General features: G+C 39.1%; 1 protein-coding gene across 1 annotated transcript in view; it reads right to left on the bottom strand.

Annotated features, from left to right (window-relative positions):
• The window catches only part of LOC136866666 (UDP-glycosyltransferase UGT5-like), an 89,904-nt gene that overhangs the window by 54,984 nt on the left and 13,529 nt on the right, over window positions 1–21,391 (bottom strand). Inside the window, exon 3 of the mRNA XM_068226800.1 lies at window positions 18,034–18,212. Within this exon, the coding sequence (XP_068082901.1) occupies window positions 18,034–18,212 (179 nt within the window). The remainder of the gene's footprint in view (window positions 1–18,033; window positions 18,213–21,391) is intronic.

Genomic DNA, 21,391 nt, shown 5'->3' with positions numbered 1-21,391 from the left:
CCAACGATATTCCGCTAATATCCCGCAGATAGGCCGATTGACGCCTCTCTTGCCTTCTACCCAAGGAACAACCACGAATTTAAAAGCATGATGAGGAAAATGGCAATACGTTACTTCCCTGCTGGCATGCAGTCAGAGACGTTGGCATGGTAACCTGTAGGTTCGTTGTCGGTCTGTCGGTCACTCAATGCAGAGCATGATACCAGCGGAAAATTGTAAATTTCACCGTCATGTGAAGAGCAAGGTAAATTATGAACATAACGATAGTTGTTTATAATGAAGAGACATTTCACGTACGGTAAACTAAGTTTACAGAAAATCAATAGTATAAGAGAAAATGGAGGAAAACCATTCTGGTTTTCCTATAAACCCCCTCTCTATTCAAAGATTTTAAAATGATATGCATAATGAAACCTTCCCCGGGATGAGTACACTCTAAATATGCAGTTTGGTTGAGATCTATCCAGCCGTTTCGAAGTGATGGTGGAAAAACCTTTCGGGTTTTCGTATAAACCACCCGTCTATTCAAAGATTTTAAAATGATATGCATATCGAAACCTTCCCCGGGATGAGTGTACTCTAAATATGAAGTTTCGTTGTGATCTATCCAGCCGTTTCGACATGAAGGTGGAAAAACCATTCTGGTTTTCCTATAAACCCCCCGTGTATTCAAATAATTTAAAACGATATGAATATCGAAACCTTTCCCGGGATGAGTATACTCTAAATATCAAGTTTCGTTGAGATCTATTCAGCCGTTTCGACGTGATGGTGGAACAGACAAACAGACAGACAAACAAACAGAAACGAAACGTAAAAACCACCGATTCGGTCTTGAGTTGACCTAAAACGGATAAATATCTGAAAAATTGGCAAAACAAGTGAAATTACAGACAGCATACCCCCTACAATTTTATTTATATAGACTACCGAATGTACCCGTGCTTCGCTACGGTATTCTACATTGTATTCGAATATCGAAGTAAATAGTGTACATGCACTAAATAAGATTGTTTTAAAATTGCATGTATCTTAGCGTTATCCGAGAAAGAGCATGGGGAGGTCCCCGTACGTTGTTTCCAATGTAAAGTGTTTGTTACGGATTTGTGATATAACGGCAGGCTCACTTGCCTACTGGCATTCACAATCGAGTTGGGATGTTTACATTATAATTGCAGGCCCCATTGCTTACTACGCGGACAGAATCGATTTGGGGAGTTTTCGTTAAAATGGCAGCCCCCCTTTCCTACTTCCAGACAGATTACAGTTGAGGAGTTTTTATGATAATGGCAAGGAATTTCCCTACTATCACTCGAAATTGAGTTGTGCAGTTATCATTATAATACCGGTCCCATTTTCCTACTGCCAGCCAGCTTACTGCCAGTCTCACAAAGTTGGTGAGTTTCCATCAAAATAGCAGACCACTATGCCTAATGTCAGTCACATTTTAGATGAGGACATTTCTTTGTAATGGCGGGCACAACTGCCTACTGCCAAACACAATCGGGTAGGGGAGTTTTAAACAAAACTGCATGCTCACTTGCCTTCTGCAAGTGAAATCGAGAAGTGAACTATTCATTACAATGGTAGGCCTTCCTTACTAATGACAGTTACACAGGAGTTGGAGAAGGAACCCTTTCCTACTGCCAGTCAAAGTTGGCATGGGGAGTACTGATTACAATAGCAGACCCATCCTTTCTCGATCGCTACAAATCGACATCAGTGAATATATATAGATCGACATACGAAAGTATATGCGTGTTTACAATATTGAAGACCTTCATTTACAGATTAACTGCTACTAAACGTACGTCATATCGACAAAGGATTATACCATAAGACACGCCGGATTTAGTGGCTTAAAGGGCTGATCCCATGATATTTCATCTATTCTTGGGTCAGATTGAATTAGAAACGTGGAACAGGGTAAAGTTTTTATAAGATTAGCTCACATTACATTACTTTTCGGATAATTATATGACAGCTACATACATAGCATTTGACTCACATATGGCTACTGGGTGGGCCAATTTTCGTGAAGAGTTTGATGATTCTGTATTTCATATAAGTAATTGAAAGTATGAAAAGTCCAAATTTACTTAACATCGATTAATAGAGAAAAATCAAACGGCAAAAAGTCATAAGACCAAGGTTGTAGATCATTCCAAATTGAACGGAGATTGTGCAATCCGTTATGTGATAGGAATTTCCGAAGGTCTGCACCATCATTAAAATTGCCTGCATGTTTCGATATTCTTCGGGGATAAAAAGTGAAAAATTTAATGATCTAGGATGTTTTCCGTTCGTTACAGGCTTAAACGTATAATCTTGTCAAATTTCAATTATCTTCCTTTTCTTCTGGCAGATTGTGCCGCAATCTGGATTCTGGGCGAGGCGGGCAAAAATTAGGACTTTCAGGAAACTAAACCAAAAATTATGCAGATGGTCATTATTACCCCTTAAACGGAAAGCTGTACGAAAATTTCGCCAAAATAGTCAGTGTAGAGGCACACAGTCGTTACGATTTGATTTATATAGATAAGGTGAAATCTCTCTATTAAATATAAATATAAATAATAATGACTAATGGAATTTGGGAGCCATAAATATACAAATAAATAATTCTTAAACTTTGCCGGCTGTTGAAACTCATCTTCAGGGTCGTTGCCTTGTGACAAGGAGATCTGAATCACTTGATACCTAAAAAATTAATATTGGAAAAGGAGTCCATCTGGTAATTTCCCCCACCCATAGAAATTAAACAGAATATATATTAATCTCATACAATATACCTGTATTTACCTAGAAATCCGAGCAGAGCTCGTCGTGATACACCCTTGAACATATATAACAAAATAAAGAGAATATTGATATAAATAATAAATGTCTTAATTTATGAAATAACTCTCTCTCAATAACTGGTACTCAGTTTATTCCGCAACGCAAAATATTCACACGCAGTCATGACTCATTTTTCAAGAATGGACTCCACTTTGCTGATGGCGTTGGTATAGTTTGAAAAGGCCCAACACGTTACCTTACGTAGACTCTCCGTAGAATTATATATGGCTAACATTCATAACCATAGAATGTTGTTACACTCCAGCATCTTTCTCCCTGGTTCCTTCAACAGCAGATCTCGAACTCCCAACATGGCATGGGACATCTTCCCACAACTCGTACAAAACACCTCTCCGATTACCACCAGTATCACATCTGCCCACTGCAAGCTGCAACTTCCAACTGCCGACGCGTGCTTGCACCACACTAGCCCAAGCCAACACAACAGCATCTTAAAATAGCCCAGTTCCTGGAATTTTCCACCTCAGCTCCGTCAACACGTAAACCCCCGCTCGGAGACTCGTCACGTACACAACCGGGAGATAAACTGAGTGATCGAAACACACTAGTCCCAAATAAAATATAGAGAGTATCCATAATAACGAGAGTTCCAAAAAGAGTTACTAAGCCGCGACGGCTAAATACACACATAAATGAAATATACACATGAATAAATAATAATAATAATAATAATAATAATAATAATAATAATAATAATAATAATAATGACAATAATAATAATAATAATAATAATAATAATAATAATAATAATAATAATGACAATAATAATAATAATAATAATAATAATAATAATAATAATAATAATAATAATAATAATAATAATATCTACCGGGGTTTGTCAGGTTACAATACTCCCCCTTTGTTTTCCAACAGATGCAAATGTTGGCAAAACAACACAAATCAGGTGGCTGATGGCCCAAGGACAGCTCCTCAAACTACCCATCAAATATACAATATACAACATTAGGGATCCCGATGGTATCTCCTCAAATTGAACACATTATAAGTTCCAATACATTTCCTATTAGCATCAATTAAGGAATATGCACACCTACCTATCCTTCTCGCAACAATAAAAGGACCCTTAAACAATTGAAAAAACTTAGACATGGTCTTATCCTCAGCGTTAGATGGGTGAGGCACTCGCAACAATACTTCATCTCCTACCTCTAAACTATCAGAGCACCTATTCTGAACTATCCTCGCACGTTTCTGACCAGACTTAACCAGCTTCTCCCTAGCAAGCTGTACAAATAGATCCTGAGGAACCTCCTCCACGCTCTCCAACCTCAATATCTTGGCCAACTCAAAATCAGGCTTTCTCCCAAAGTGCACCTCAATGGGTGTAAGACCAGTACTCTCATGTCTTGTGACATTGAGCCAATTTTCCATCCTACTTAAATGTTCATACCAAGAGCTATGATTATGACTTACATAGGTCCTAAACATCCGTCCAAGTTCCCTCATGACTCCCTCAGACATGTTTCCACAAGGAAACCTTATAGACGAATATGTTACCTGAATACCTCTGTCCTGTAGAGTCTTCTTCCAGATGTTCGAAGTGAACTGTGAGCCGTGATCGGATAGGATCCTCCTAGAGTTACCGAATTCCTCGCAATTCTTACTCACTGCATTGGCACATCCTCTAGCAGAAGCCTTCCGAAGTGGGTATAATTTAACAAATTTAGAGAACGAGTCAAATATTACAAATATATATCGGTAGCCATACCTAGACTTAACCAACGGTCCATAGATGTCCACACACAGTAACTCACCTATATCCTCGGTTATCACAGCCTGCCTCGGCCCGTGCATATACCTATTTGGGTGTTTACACTTCTGACACACATCGCAAGTAGCCAAAGTCTGACGGACTTGTCTACCCATATTGCGCCACACAAAGTGATACTGAATTGCACATAATACCTTCTCCGCACCAAAGTGACCTAATTCCTTATGGAAATACCAAATCATGTCTTTCCGCAAGGCTTGAGGCACTACAACCCTCCATACATCCTTATGACATATGCGAGCTACTAAACCACTCAGAAGTTTATACCTCATATTCCCTTTTTCCACAATAGTGTCAGGCTCAGCAGCCTCTAACTCAAATAAAATATCACACAACTCCTCATCCTGTCCCTGTTCCAATTTCATCTTCGAGAGTTTCCTCTTCTGCTGCTCCTCCAGGCATGTCTGTCGCACCGCTTTCTCCACCTCACTGACCAAATCCTGACTTTCCGATACCATACTGTCATTAATTCTGATACTTGCATTATTAACTTTAACATCGACTTCATCCTCAACAATTTCCTCAATAACCTGAATATGACTACAATGAAGCACAAAACTACTCCTATCCACCTGATAATTAAGCTTAATCGGTTTACGTTCTTCACCAACAAGAAATTTCAAAACAGCAGCATCATAGTCAATCACACACTTGGTTTCAGATAGCCAGTCATTCCCCAGTATAACGGAATATACCAGATTAGGCACAACAAGACAACATTGCAACATGGTCTGACCACCAACCTCAATAGGAACAGTAACCTGACTACGAATACGATTACTCTTAGCACCAGTTGCTGTGATAATAAATGTGTTCCTCACAGGAATCTCCTCAATAATCTCACCTCTGCGACGAGCTTCCTCACAAAATTTAAAATTTACACAAGACTTATGACTCCCCGAGTCTACAAGCAATTTCTCCTTCACACCCCATATGGTAGCCTCCATAGCTGGGTTGATCAATAATTCAGACGAACCACCTTCCTTAGCACTATCCTGGTCACACAACAAATCCTTACCAACATCAATCTCAAAAGCCTCCCTGATAACATGGATTTGCACATCAAGTGGGGATCTCCTAACGGACCTATTTAGGACATCCCGTTGGAGTTTAAATTCTGATTCTGCTGATTACCACTATTATTACCTCTCTCATCCCTTCTCCCCCTATCATTCAAATCCCTAGACTGATTACTAGAATTAAAATTCCTACTATCTTGATTCCTGAAATAAATCCTGGTTTCTTCCTGCCTATTCCCATTACCCTGATCCCTTCTGCTATAGTCATTCCCATTCCTACGATTACTTTCAAATGCTACTCCTCTCCTGTGATTATTTTCCCCCACACTCCTATGTCCTACCTGCCTACCCAAAGAATCGAAACGTTGCAACAGCCCTTCCATTCCCTTAATGATCTTAACCTGCTGGATGCACATGGCCAACTGAATATCTTCATTAAAATGTCTAGCCATCCTCCTAACAATATCCTGCTCTGGCAAACTCTCTTCTAAGTTCTGACTAATAGCCACGTGCACAAGAAAATACTCCGTACGAGAAATACCCTCATTACCCTTATACTTCCCAGCCATAATCCTATCTCTTTCCCTACCCTGAATCTCCTCATCCCAAAACTTATCCATAAACAACTCCCTGAATCCCCTTAAACCCTTAATATGACCTCTATAAACATCATACCAACTCCTAGCTTCACCCGTAAACGCACTTGCTAACATATCATCTACCAAGTCCCACTCTAACACACCTTCTTCCAAGCTCCTAGTAAAACGTTTCTCCACTACCTTGAGAAATTCCAGAGGGTTAAACTGCTTACCATTAAACTTAGGCAGCTCAATTTCCTTAATAATATGCCTTTGTATGCTAGAACTCTGAACATCACCTGAGGCCCTGACTGATTGAATCTTTTCGTCAACCCTCTGTAATACATCTGCCTTCCATACATCAATATGACTAGCGTTCTCTCTGACCTGATGTTCAATTACACCTTGTTTACTTATCACATTGTGAATACTGTTAAAGTTATCTAAAATTTTATCCTGACATTTAGAATTATTTTCAACAAGTTTAGCTTCAAGATTATTAGCAACATTACAAATTACTCGGTTAAATTCACTTTTATTTGATTCAGATATACCCCTAATTTCTTCAATTTGCCTATCATGATCAGACAATTTACCATTAATTTCTACACATTGATAGTTTAATTCCTTCCTCATCTCCATAATACCTGAATCGACTTTCTCACTTAACCTCTTTACTTGATTATCCATCCTATCACTAATTTCCTGAACTTGTTTTTCAATTTTAGCAACATTAATTTCCATTTTCTGATTATTATCCTCAAGTTTACTTTCAAGTTTCTGTGTTAACTCATCATTCTGCTCTCTAAGTTTACTTTCAAGTTTATTAGTAAATTCACTCAAAATATGAACTAATTGGTCTAGCTGCTGGTCACTATTATCGCTACTCTGCTCTGATAGAGATGATGAAGCATTGTCCCCGGTTACCATCGAATCTAACACAACATTTAAATTATTATCGCCCATTGTGGCTTCACTCTCTGAATTAATCATGTAAACGGTATAGTTTGTTCCCCCTGTACTACAATTAATATGCACTTTCCTTTCCACACTCCTATTTCTTAATTTTAACAGATTAATATTTTCTCTCGTCCAACTCATCACCTTGCGTTTCCCACATACGCAAAATTTCCACAAGACATATTATACACTCCACAGCGAACAAGAAATCTCCACAACAACTGTACATATCATGAAATCTGAGAGCAACTATACCATTTCTGTGTGCATACCCTATCGTGACTCAGATCAGTCTTGCCCCACGTTGGGCGCCATTGAAATCTCTCTATTAAATATAAATATAAATAATAATGACTAATGGAATTTGGGAGCCATAAATATACAAATAAATAATTCTTAAACTTTGCCGGCTGTTGAAACTCATCTTCAGGGTCGTTGCCTTGTGACAAGGAGATCTGAATCACTTGATACCTAAAAAATTAATATTGGAAAAGGAGTCCATCTGGTAATTTCCCCCACCCATAGAAATTAAACAGAATATATATTAATCTCATACAATATACCTGTATTTACCTAGAAATCCGAGCAGAGCTCGTCGTGATACACCCTTGAACATATATAACAAAATAAAGAGAATATTGATATAAATAATAAATGTCTTAATTTATGAAATAACTCTCTCTCAATAACTGGTACTCAGTTTATTCCGCAACGCAAAATATTCACACGCAGTCATGACTCATTTTTCAAGAATGGACTCCACTTTGCTGATGGCGTTGGTATAGTTTGAAAAGGCCCAACACGTTACCTTACGTAGACTCTCCGTAGAATTATATATGGCTAACATTCATAACCATAGAATGTTGTTACACTCCAGCATCTTTCTCCCTGGTTCCTTCAACAGCAGATCTCGAACTCCCAACATGGCATGGGACATCTTCCCACAACTCGTACAAAACACCTCTCCGATTACCACCAGTATCACATCTGCCCACTGCAAGCTGCAACTTCCAACTGCCGACGCGTGCTTGCACCACACTAGCCCAAGCCAACACAACAGCATCTTAAAATAGCCCAGTTCCAGGAATTTTCCACCTCAGCTCCGTCAACACGTAAACCCCCGCTCGGAGACTCGTCACGTACACAACCGGGAGATAAACTGAGTGATCGAAACACACTAGTCCCAAATAAAATATAGAGAGTATCCATAATAACGAGAGTTCCAAAAAGAGTTACTAAGCCGCGACGGCTAAATACACACATAAATGAAATATACACATGAATAAATAATAATAATAATAATAATAATAATAATAATAATAATAATAATAATAATAATGACAATAATAATAATAATAATAATAATAATAATATCTGACCGGGGTTTGTCAGGTTACAAAGGAATCTGCTCCATGTAAAACACCTTTTTGGCTATCTCCGCTGGACTTAACCTGCAAAACTGACCATTCATAATATCTCCCTTATTAATCCTCCTGACGAAAAGATGCACATGAAAAAAGGTTTACAGGTGGAATTCCATCACGTTTGGTCGATTTCCAGTCAGGTTGGTCTTGTTCTGTATATATTGTGGAAGAGTAAAATCACCATTTCGGTTCCCTATAAACCGCCAGTCCATTCCGGAATATGAAATGTTATTTACGTTTAAAACCTACCTTTGGACAGGTGGATGCTAAATATGAATTTTGGTTCGGATGTCTTCGGTAGTTTTCAAGTTGTAAGGAATACGCTTTACACGCATCCGCTTGTGAGTTAAGTCCGATGGGACTTGTACAGAAAAACGGTGCGTTAATGATATCTCCCTTATTAATCCTCGTATCGAAATGATGCACATGAGAAAAAAAGGTTTAGAAATTAATTTCTACCAAGGTAGGTAGATTTCCATTAAGTTTGGTTGTGTATATTTTGTGGAAGTGCAAAATCACTGTTTCGGTTTCGTATAAACCCCCAGTCAGTTCAGGGATTTAGAAACAATATTTGCCCTAAAACCTATCAAGGACAGGTGTATTCTAAATATAAGTCTTGGTGGAAATACATCCAGTAGTTTGTAGCACTCGCGTACATACGGCGTAATTAAGGAAGAAAATAATACAGTTAAGAAAGTTGAAAGTAACAGAAAATGGATTATAACTGAGGACAGCCGGATAACGACAAATATGTAAATGCCAAGTGAATGTATTGGAAAATCAAATGCCCCTGAATAAATTATGCTAGTGTGAGTTATGGATATAATAAAGCGGTAACAGAGGAGAAATTTAGGTCCAGTGATTCTTCGGTAAACAAATAATAAGAAGATGACTAATGGTGTTATTACTTAATCTATTCGAGGGCGGTTATAACTAGGGCCCGGATTTTTAGGTTTTAAACTATTTTATTCCTTGCTAGTTAACTGCAGTATTTTAACTTACTTATCCATTTCATTACCATTGGATTAAATTACTCGAATCTTATAAAACCTAAAAATAACTAAATAAGACGTTAAAACCTAAAAAAAACTAAATGTACTATTCAAAACAGTATTACGTTATTTTGAAATAGAAGTACCAAATATTAATGAATTTGAATGATTTTTAAATAAACATTATGCACGACTTTTTGAAAGGACTTCGTGGTTTGGAACTGGGAGTGGTTTGTAAGTATAACTAGTGCGAGCGAAACAACGTAATACGACACTGTTCCCCTAGGGTACAACACAAATCAAGAGACAACCCCCTGGCGTTCACTGACCTGTATCTAGCAGGTACAAGCCCGTCTAACTTGCCAGCTTCAGTGCATCTCTCATTGTTTACCGTCGACTTCCGCCAGCTACGGCGCTGTTCACTGTTTAGCTCTATACACATTATTATGCGACAGACTAAAATTAATTATCCCTCTAAATCAATTTATTATTGAAGGCAGTTTAAGAAGTTTACGCATCTCAGAAGTAGCGATGCCTAAAGGCAAGTCATCTCGAGGTTGGTTGATCCGCCAGTGGTTTGGTAACGATCCGGAATTTACTACAGATGGCAAAATTATATTTTGTGAAGTCTGCCAAAAGCAGGCAAGGAATTATTTAGCATACCTCCAATAAAAGAATCCCCATTACTGTAATGAAAAGTAAGGTTTTCTTTGCTATTTGCTTTACGTCGCACCGACGTGGGTTCGAACCCACTATCCCCCGATTACTGGATACTGGCCGCACTTAAGTGACTGCAGCTATCGAGCTCGGTAATATCCGTTTATGTGAAGCGCTGGTTTCGGCAAACGTGCCGAGGAATACGCTGACCATAGCTTGCACCGTCCGAGATGCTCTTCGCATTCTTTGGCCAAGAGAAAAACAGGATGGCAAGTTTTTACTTCTTTTGAGTGATAGTGCGGCATATATGATCAAAGCTGGTGAAGTATTGAAGAGTTTCTACCCTAACATGCTGCATGTAACTTGCATAGCCCATGGCTTACACAGATTGGCTGAAGAGGTTAGAAATAATTTTCCATGAGTAAACAGTATTGTTTCTTCTGTGAGAAAAGTGTTTCTTAAAGCTCCTAGCTGGATTCTCACATTCAAGGAAATGTTACCTCAAACTTCTCTTCCTCCCAAACCCATCATCACTCGTTGGGGGACATGGCTCAATGCAGCCCTATACTATGCCAATCACTTTGAAGACATTAAGAATGTTATAAATTCTTTTGATGTCGATGATGCACTCTGCATAGTGAAGGCTAAAACACCTCTCACGAACAAGAACGCTGTTTCACTTGCCTTCATTAGGGCACACTCTGCTGATCTTCCTGCAGCTGTTGAGCGTGTTGAGTCGGTATCGTTGCCATTAAAAGATTCAATAGTTGTGGACTCCATTTCGAAGAAGGAAATAACAGGACCAGTGGGTGAAGCAATACTTCAGGGAGAAGAAATTACTGACGAGGTACCATGGGGACCGAGAGCTATTGCTTCAATTAAGCTTGCTCCAAGGACTTCTTGTTGTGTGGAGCGTACATTTTCCTGCTATAAGAATATTTCGAGATATAACAGAAAAAGTTTTACTCTGAAAAATCTGGAAGTGTTTTTAGTTGTACAATGTAACAGCAAGTGAAAACTGTGTTCTGTGCTTCTGAAAATGTTTCTTGATGCATTGGAAGTGACAAAAATTTAACCTACATGAACCATTTATTGTATTTGCGCATAAATAGTCTTTGTTATTTTTAATTTCAGCTTGTATGATGTGTTTGAAATGCTTTCATTAAGCCATTCTGTCTTATATTTAGAGAATATTTTGAAATAAGTGGTATAGTTTTGTACTAGAGAGGCGTGAAGGTTACAATAAAGTACAAAAATGTTTGATTGAATAGTATAACTTCAGTAATGATTGAAATGATCATTAAAAACTATTGCAGGAGGATAAAAAACTAAAAAAAACTATTTTGAGCTGTTAAAAAACCTAAAAAGTGGTTTTTAAGAACCTAAAAATCCGGGCCCTAGTTATAACCTCCAACGATATTCCGCCAATATCCCGCAGATAGGCCGATTGACGCCTCTATTGCCTTCTACCCAAGGAACAGCCACGAATTTAAAAGCATGATGAAGAAAATTGCAATACGTTACTTCCCTGCTGTCATGCAGTCAGAGACGTTGGCATGGTAACCTGTAGGTTCGTTGTCGGTCTATCGGTCACTCAATGCAGAGCATGATACCAGCGGAAAATTGTAAATTTCTCCGTCATGTGAAGAGCAAGGTAAATTATGAACATAACGAAAGTTGTTTATAATGAAGAGACGTTTCACGTACGGTAAACGAAGTTTACAGAAAATCAATAGTATAAGAGAAAATGGAGGAAAACCAGGGAGGAAAACCATTCTGGTTTTCCTATAAACCCCCGTCTATTCAAAGATTTTAAAACGATATGCATATCGAAACCTTCCCCGGTATGAGTATACTCTAAATAAGAAGTTTTGTTGAGATCTATCCAGGCGTTTCGACGTGATGGTGGAAAAACCATTCTGGTTTTCCTATAAACCCCCGTCTGTTCAAAGATTTTAAAATGATATGCATATCCAAACCTTCCCCGGGATGAGTATACTCTAAATATGAAGTTTGGTTGAGATCTATCCAGCTGTTTCGACGTGATGGTGGAATAACCATTCTGGTTTTCCTATAAACCTCCCGCCTATTCAAGTATTTTAAAATGGTATGCATATCAAAACCTTCCCCGGGATAAGTATACTCTAAATATGAAGTTTGGTTGACATCTATCCAGCCGTTTCGACGTGATGGTGGAAAAACCATTCTGGTTTTCCTATAAACCCCCGTCTGTTCAAAGATTTTAAAATGATATGCGTATCGAAACCTTCCCCGGGATAAGTATACTCTAAATATGAAGTTTGGTTGAGATCTATCCAGCCGTTTCGACGTGATGGTGGAAAAACCATTCTGGTTTTCCTATAAACACCCCGTCTATTCAAAGATTTTAAAATGATATGCATATCGAAATCTTCCACGGAATGCGTATACTCTAAATATGAAGTTTGGTTGAGATTTATCCAGCCGTTTCGACGTGATGGTGGAACAAACAGACAGACAAACAGACAAACAGACACGAAACGTAAAAACCACCGATTCGGTCTTGAGTTGACCTAAAACGGATAAAAATATGAAAAATTGGCAAAACAAAAGAAATTACAGACAGCGGACCCCCTACAATTGTATTTATATAGATTATTATTATTACCGTATTATTATTATTATTATTATTATTATTATTATTATTATTATTATTATGCAAGTAACGCTAAGCATGATACTCCGAAGGCCTGCAGATTACGAAGTGTCGTGTAGTTAGTATGACAAATCCTCTCGCTCCAAAGCATATGGCCGCTGCACAGCCCGAACCTACTACCTCCAGGATGCTGGCCGTATCCTTAATTAAGATACAACCCAGCATTTGCCTGATGTAAAATAGGAAACTACGGTAAACGGATGGCTGAGGTGGAGATTAAACCACACCTACACAGATAAATCATATATCGACGATAAAATAGGAGATAAAAGAACCGACCTTATTCTTAATTAAAGTACAGTCTTGAGGAAACTACGGAAATGTATCTTTTTGCGCTGTCGACAGTGGGATTCGAACCTACTATCTTCCGAATGGAACCTAACAGCCGTAAGCTCCCTAACCGCACGACCAACTCGCCCGGTACTACGAAATTAATAGTCATTCTAGACCTCGCAATTATATTATTATTATTATTATTATTATTATTATTATTATTATTATTATTATTATTATTATTGCCTGCCTCTTACCCAGAGACCCCGGGTTCGATACCAGGCGATGTCAGAGATATTTTTGTGTTCGATTCCCCGTAAGGTCAGGGATTTTTACCTAGGGACGACTCGTGGACTACTTTCCTTGCTAACAAGGAAGCGGCAGTATCCTTCATTAAGATACAACCCCAGCATTTAGCTGACGTAAAATAGGAAACTGCGAAAAACGGATGGCTGATGCGGGAATCGAACCTTCCTCTACTCAGTTAACTACTCGTGGCTGTGTAGACTGCGTTCACTGCTAACAAGCCTAATTTCGACAAGCAAGTTGCCCGTGCGGTTACGCACGTGTAGCTGTAAGCTTACATTAGAAAAAAAAAATCTCTAACCTGCCCGTGGACCGAACATCGGCTATGACAGTGAGACATAAACCAATTTTTCAAAATAAGGCCTTAGCGCTGACCATTTAGCTACGTGTCGAATAATAATAGCCTAACTGGATGCCACTGACGGTTGAGGAACAGGCCTTCCGATTATCGAACCCGGGATACTCTGAACCGGTGGCCTCAACGCTAAACAACGACGGTGCAACGAAAAGCAATAATAATAATAATAATAATAATAATAATAATAATAATAATAATAATAATAATAATAATAATTGTAATGATAATAATAGCCTACAGAAAATTATATACACCGGCTGGCGACAGTGGGTTTCGAACCTAGCCACGAGCCCGTGGCTAAGTCCGTCAGGATGACAGCAGGGAGGTTAACGTCGATCAAAATTCCGCTTGTCCAAAACACGTGGCTAAGTCCCGCCAAGATACGACGCTGTGAGTTTAGGGGTTCGTTTAAAATTCTTCGCCAAAACAAGTGCACGAGGTTAAGACCTGTCAAGACAGCAGCAGTGAGGTTATCCACGGTCACTTGATCAAATTCCGCGCCTCACGTGGCCACATGTCAAGGTGGCCGCTGTCATTTTTCAGCTGTCAATTATTCAAATTCCGCGCCCACGTGGTTAAGATGGCAGCAGTGAGTTTAGCTACGTTCACTTGTTCACAAAAAGTGAGGTTAGGTTCTGTCAAGATGAGAGTTGTCATCCTGACAGCTGTTAAAGCACGTGCTTTTGTTTACAAACAACACCACGTGCTCGTGACGTCACGGCCACGTGGAGGTGTCAATGACCTTGGCAGGGGTCAATGACCTTGGGTGCCGACTGAGCACAAAAAATTCTGACGAGGTGTTTTAGAATATAGGCCTACATAGCTTATACTACTACAGTCTCAGATCATTGTCATCCTCTGGTTTTAGCCACATACTTTCTTTCCATTCATCAGCTCTGTTCTCTTCTAGCCTGGTGTGTATCGTTGCATTTTATTTTGTTTTATTAATTTATATTTATTGTTTCTACCACATTCGTCCCTGATTCGTCTGATGTACTTTCTGATACTTCTCACGCACACTCGATGAGGTAACACATCTTAATTGGAGCTTAATGTTGTCATCAGCTCCCACTAGATGCGCTGAGCCAACATACAGCGAGCCACCTGGTGACGAACGTGCGTACCACTACTGCCCTCCAACGGTAAAACATTCTTAAATTCAAACACTCATTATTGTAGAAGATTTCCTTGTGTACAGTCGAGAGTTTCTTCTGAAGGCGCTGAGCAGTCTGCATTACAGGCCACGTATACTCCTGGTGATGCTCACCTGGTGGTACTGAACATAGGCAATGCAAACCCACGGCGTATCACACATTATAGTACCACCCACAAGGCAAGGCAGACCCAGGGTGCTCCTCACAATATGGTACCACCCACAGGCAACGCAGACCCATGTGTTCCTCACTTAATGGTACTACTCTCAGGCAGCGCAGACCCAGGATGTTCCTCGCATAGTGTTACTAATCACGGACAACAGCCACATCCATGGTGTTCCTCACATAGTGGTACCCCCACAGGCAAAGCAGACACGCGGTTTTCTTCGTCTAGTGGCACTTCTCGTTGTTGACGCAGACCCATTCCGATAATAGGAGAACCGAAAGATTCCAGCGCAACGTAGACACCTTTTCTCCATGGATATTTGTCCGCGTGGCCGAGTGCGCCCCCGACCCCACCCCCACCACGGGGGCTTACACACGATGGTACTTAACAAAGGCAACGCCCAGACCAGTGGTTTTTCTCACACAAGAGTACTGATCCTAGGTGACGTAGTTCCATGGTGTCCTCACATGGTGTTACCAATCGCAAGTAACGTCGAACCAAGGTGATTCTCACGTATTGGTACTAAACACAAGTAGTCTAATGGTTATAATTTCATCATCACTCGGTCGCCCCTTTTAGTCACCACTTACGATAGGCAGGGGATACTGTGGGTGTATTTTTCGTCTGCATCCCACACACAAGGAGGTATGCAGTAATTAGTAGGTTATGTAGTAATGAAAAGGTTAGCAGAGGAAAGGATGAGATGGAAAGCTGCATCAAATCAGTCTATGGTTTGATGACCCAAATAAGAACTCGTAGAAGGTAGGATGGAAGGGAACGGGATATGGGCGGAGAAGATTATTCTGCCGTCGAATTTCCGAGAGTAGTTCGATATTTACGATACGCAAACCCTGACATGCAAGTTCGAAGTACCAAGGATAAACCTTGGTGATTTCGTGATAATCTGGAATCTGATAATTGTGCTAATATTTAAAATTCTGTAAGTTGTATTTCATTAAACTGATATTTCGGTCGTTAGTATTTATGGATGAAATAATAGTTTAATTTACCTGTTTTATGCAACATTCGCCTTTTGTCACAATTGACTACCATTTGTTATAGCTGCCTCTGTGGATCAGCGGTAGAGTGTCGGCCTCCGGATCCCAAGATAGCGGGTTCAAACCCGGCAGAGGTAGTCGGATTTTTGAAGGGCGGAAAAAAAGTCCATTCGACACTCCATGTCGTACGATGTCGGCATGTAAAAGATCTCTGGTGACACATTTGGTGTTTACCCGACAAAATTAATTAAATCTCAGCCATAGACGCCCAAGAGAGTTTCGGTGTACTCGGTCTGCCATCTAGTGGGGGCCTAGAGTAAAACGGAACGTCGAAATTTACGAGCAGACAGCCAGATGGCGTCAAATTGAAATGTCTGCAGACGGTAGCTGAGGCCATACGATTATTATTATTATTTATTACCATTTGTTATTTCGTGATACCCTTGGCAATTCCGTGATAGTACCTTGGTAACTTCGTAATGCTTATATAAGTCTATTAAAAAACCATTAATTATTCTGTAAAAGTAAACCATCCCTTATTTTATCAATCAACCATTAAAAAGACGTGAACAGAAATTACAATTTATGACGGGGAGGGGAAGGGAATTAACGACCATAAAACAAATGCCCCTCACAAATATCATGATGTTACAGTCTCCTTGAGTTTATCAAAATACACAATACAAACTTTCGTACTTGCAAAACTCACAAACCGAATCCTACTTCTTGCGTATCGAGAATATATTCTTTGTTCCACCTCCATCGACAAAGGAAACGGTTTCCCTGATTTAAGGGCGCAGTGCCTGACGTCGTCTTCATCTCCCGTCCGTTTAAAAAAAATATTAGTGTGGACCATGCCACCTCACACTCCTTTGAAGCTTTATAAAAGACTGTAGATGTTCTCCTTTGCCAGCTTTACTGAATTAAGCAAGTTTTCGTTTTTGTATTGGTGGTACTTCGGAGAAATCTAACATGAAAGAGAAAACTAAGGGTATGATAAATGCGTGATACCTTGGTTAATTCGTCATGTGTCACTTTTAAAAGATAATAGGTTAAAACATACTATATTAACACCATTATTTATGTAAAACTCAAACATGGCAAAATTATGGTATTAAGTATGGAAAAAAAGGAACACATTTTATCAACGCCAACGTTATTCCCACGGAATGCAAAAATTTCTATCTAATAAGGTAAGGATGTTTAATACAAACCGTTGTTCACAATAATATTAAAATATGTTCAAAAATACGGAGATTTTGAACACGTATACTAAATTATAACTTCTTATATTTCTTCTTTGTGTACATATGTATTAACATAACGCAAGAATTATATTAACAAAAGGCAATAACAAACTTTCCCCAAATGGTAATAATTGTCTGTGACCCATGCTGGGTGAAAGTAGAAAGCCTAAGATGATGTTTCCAGAAACAAGACATAGGCTCCATCACTACCTGTGAGCGAAAAACTGTACTTCTGAGACGGAATAATTCGAGAGGGAATTTCAGGAACGAATAAAGGAATTTATCAAGGTTTACCCTATAATTACTCCGTGATGGTCTTCAGTCTTCTGTAAACTGAAAACACACACACAAAAAATAAGAGCAAGAGAAATGAGGTAAATAATGCTTTGATAATTACAAGAACGCTACATTTTTAACGATTTGGGGCGACTAAATCTATGAAGTCGTGGTTTCAAATAGCACATTTATCAACAAAATTGCTAACTGGCGATAGGCTAGATAGTGTACATAAAAATATTATATAGTTAAGATATATTCATTCTTAATACTTACTTAATAAGGGCCTGGATTTGAGGACAACCAAGCTGAAAGTCGACTACCTCGGAAAGATAGTAGCTGTGGAAAGTCATAGTATCAACCGGCTGCATCTTCTCCAACTCATGGAATTTCCATTCTGAAGCGAATTTGTAAGAATCCGATACATCAATTTCGGTGAAGTTCGCAATAGGAATCTATAAGAAAAATTAATGACGATGCACAAAATATTTGTCTTCAACTTATAAATGGAAAGTGTTGAGGAATTAAAAATCAACCATTATTATATTGAGGATATTTAATACCAAAAATAACTTCAGATTTGATTTTACAAGGAACGACTTGTGTAGCATATACTGTAGCAGCAAAGAAATGTGATATGCTGTTCGTTAATTAGAAACTCTGACAGTGTTACGAATAAAACGTCGTCCATTTTATTGCTCTGGATTATTTCAGGAAGAGCCATAAAATGCACACACAAATAAATAAATAAATAAATAAATAAATAAATAAATAAATAAATAAATAAATAAATAAATAAATGTCTAGCACTGAACTACAAGCTTAATAAATTAGAAATATTAGAAAGAAGAATTATAAGGAAAATATTAGGTCCTCTAAGAATTGCAGAGTTTTGGAAATTAAGAAGTAACAATGAAATTTACCAGAACATAGACAACATAGCAGAAACAATGAGAAAAAGGAGATTGCTATTTCTTGAACACATTTACAGAATGGATGACAATAGACTAACTAAACGTATCTTCAAGTACCTTTGGGAAAAGAAATCAACCACCACCTGGATTCAAGAAGTCAAGAAAGACCTGGAAAGGAACAACATACGAGAAGAAGAATTATTGGAAAGAAAGATTTTTCGGAAGAAAGTCATACAAATGGAAGGATTCCAAGGGAAGAAGGAAAATAAAACAGGCACAAAGTGGACTGAAGACAGGAAAAAGAAGCACAGTGAAACAATGAAAGAATACTGGAAGAAAAAGAAAGAACAACTAAGGAGGAAGTGATGAAATTGTAACGTGGTCCCTAGAAGGCCGTAACGCAAGAAGAAGAAGAAATAAATATGTATTCAAAATAGCCAGCCATGAATTACCACACTTACTCGTTGCTGTCTATTTACAACTCTCTATTCCTTAAGGCACAGCAGTTGGTCTGGCCCGTTCTTATTACCTGTGGACGGTTAATACTTTCTTTCACATTCCCAAGTAATGTCACCTCATACAGCAGCTGTATGTATTTTTTTCAAGGTGCTTTACATCACACCAACACAGATAGGTCTTATGGTGACGATGGGAGAGGAAAGGGCTAGGAGTGGGAAGGAAGCGGTCGTGGTCTTAATTAAGGTACAGCACCAGCATTTGCCTGGTGTGAAAATGGGAAACCAGGGAAAACCAACTTCAGGGCTGCCGACGGTGGGGTTCGAACCCACTCTCCCCCGAATACTGGATAGCGACCGCACTTAAACGACTGCAGCTATGGAGCTCGGCGCAGCTGTATGTAGAGCACTGGATTTGAACACAGGACTACGGGCTACACAACACATGATAACTCTTCCTTGGTTCGACTCCAGAAACAGTCCAGTAACTCACATAGTCATATGCTGTGAACAACTAAACAGCAACAGCTCAACGGTATTCACAGCAGGACGATACGCACAACAGCGAATATTAACGCAGTTCCATTTACCCTCTCACTCACGATAGCGGCTTCCCTCGCTGGCTCACGGAGATCCTCAGTCCACAGAAATACAGAAATACACATTACTCTCTCAGGGAGTAAACAATCTTTCGTTCCGCACGTCTTCAGTCCACCCACTCTCTGGATACTCCGATACCAACAGCCACAGATCCTCGTTCAGACCTCGGTGGGACACTAGCGACAACCATTACCTCTGTCGCCCTCAGGCCAGCCACCAAATCCCAACACACTGTCTCACTCACTGACTCAGCCACGGAATCCAACACTCACTCCGAGTCCAGCACTTATTCTGACCACCACGGAGCCCCCAATACTGAATGACTGACAGCGGCTAGCCTCCCTCTTTATAGCTCGGGTGATGTAAACCAGAACATTCCCCTAGAATTTCCAAGAAACTCACAGGTAAGCCAGCGGACGAGAACAATGGGCGGAAATGCCAGCTATGCCCTCCAGGCCGGCTGGGAGCTCACCGGTCGGCTGACTCACTAATCCTTTCCAAGAAATACCGAAAGGGGCTACGACTCGTCTGGCGTGTAACAGTAGAATGGAGCACGGATGTCATACATTGAAAATAGGTTATCCAAGGCCCGGAAGTTGAAGTTATAAATTGCCAAAAATGACCTATTAAAGACCAAAAAATATGCTAACAAAAAGGACGTGAAATTGCGGTCCAAATTCATTCACAATTTTAGTTTCAATTATACATGTAGTGAAGTAACGTTTTAAAATGCGGAATTCCAGTGGCATGCACCAAACAGTGCGAACTAAAATATATGAGTAAAGTACTTCTTCTTTCAGACAGTATATAATTTTTTAAAGGTAATCCCGTGTTTGTTAAAAAAAGATTTTTCAGGATTTAGAAAAATATCTTTCCCACCTAGAATGATTTCAGAAAACCCGCAACGGACATCCTGGGGAAATAAATTTAAATTCGTATATTTTGAATCATATTTGGCTTAACCACATTAGGGTTACGGGAATTGGAATTCGTAAAACTTACCTCAATAGCTTTGCAGTATATCACAACAGTCATCTCCAGGTTCTTAGATGTAAAGGATCGTCGATTTTCAGACAACACCTGGTGAAACATCGAGTAACTTCTCTCCCCATCAACGGATGTTAAGGGCTCAAAACCACTCGCATAAAGATTTTCTCCTTTCAGTGTTTCACTTATCTTGCAAATAATTTGATACCTCTGCTTTTTTCAAGCATTAGTTTCAATTTTACATATCATTTCATTTCCTCTGTTTTCAGATATGCTTCCAATATATGGATGAACTAATGATGATTCGAATTGAGAATGGGCAGTAAAAATGTACTCGAAACAAGGTGAAGTTGCAAAAAAAATCCGGTAAGACATAAAAAAGGAAAAAAGATCAATGAGCCAAAAAACGCTGAAATGTGCAGAAAAGGTCACACAAAATCCACCATGTTCTGGCCTAAAATGGAGACTAATTGCGCACTGCGAAAGCTTTCTAAATGCCCGTTTTTGATGTGTATTCAATTTTTAAATTTATCTACATGTTAACATTTGATAATAGCCTATATATTTTAATTGAATCACCCTTGACTGATTCGCTTACCGAATTATCCATTATTCATCAAGTGTTTTAAAATTATCCTTGTTCCAATAATTTTATCTTTTCATAATAGCTGATGATGC

Source organism: Anabrus simplex, chromosome 3 (assembly GCF_040414725.1).
Source record: "Anabrus simplex isolate iqAnaSimp1 chromosome 3, ASM4041472v1, whole genome shotgun sequence".
NCBI classification, from domain to species: domain Eukaryota; kingdom Metazoa; phylum Arthropoda; class Insecta; order Orthoptera; family Tettigoniidae; genus Anabrus; species Anabrus simplex.
Note: the sequence above shows the minus strand (reverse complement) of the source record. Positions and strands in the feature narration are given on the sequence as shown.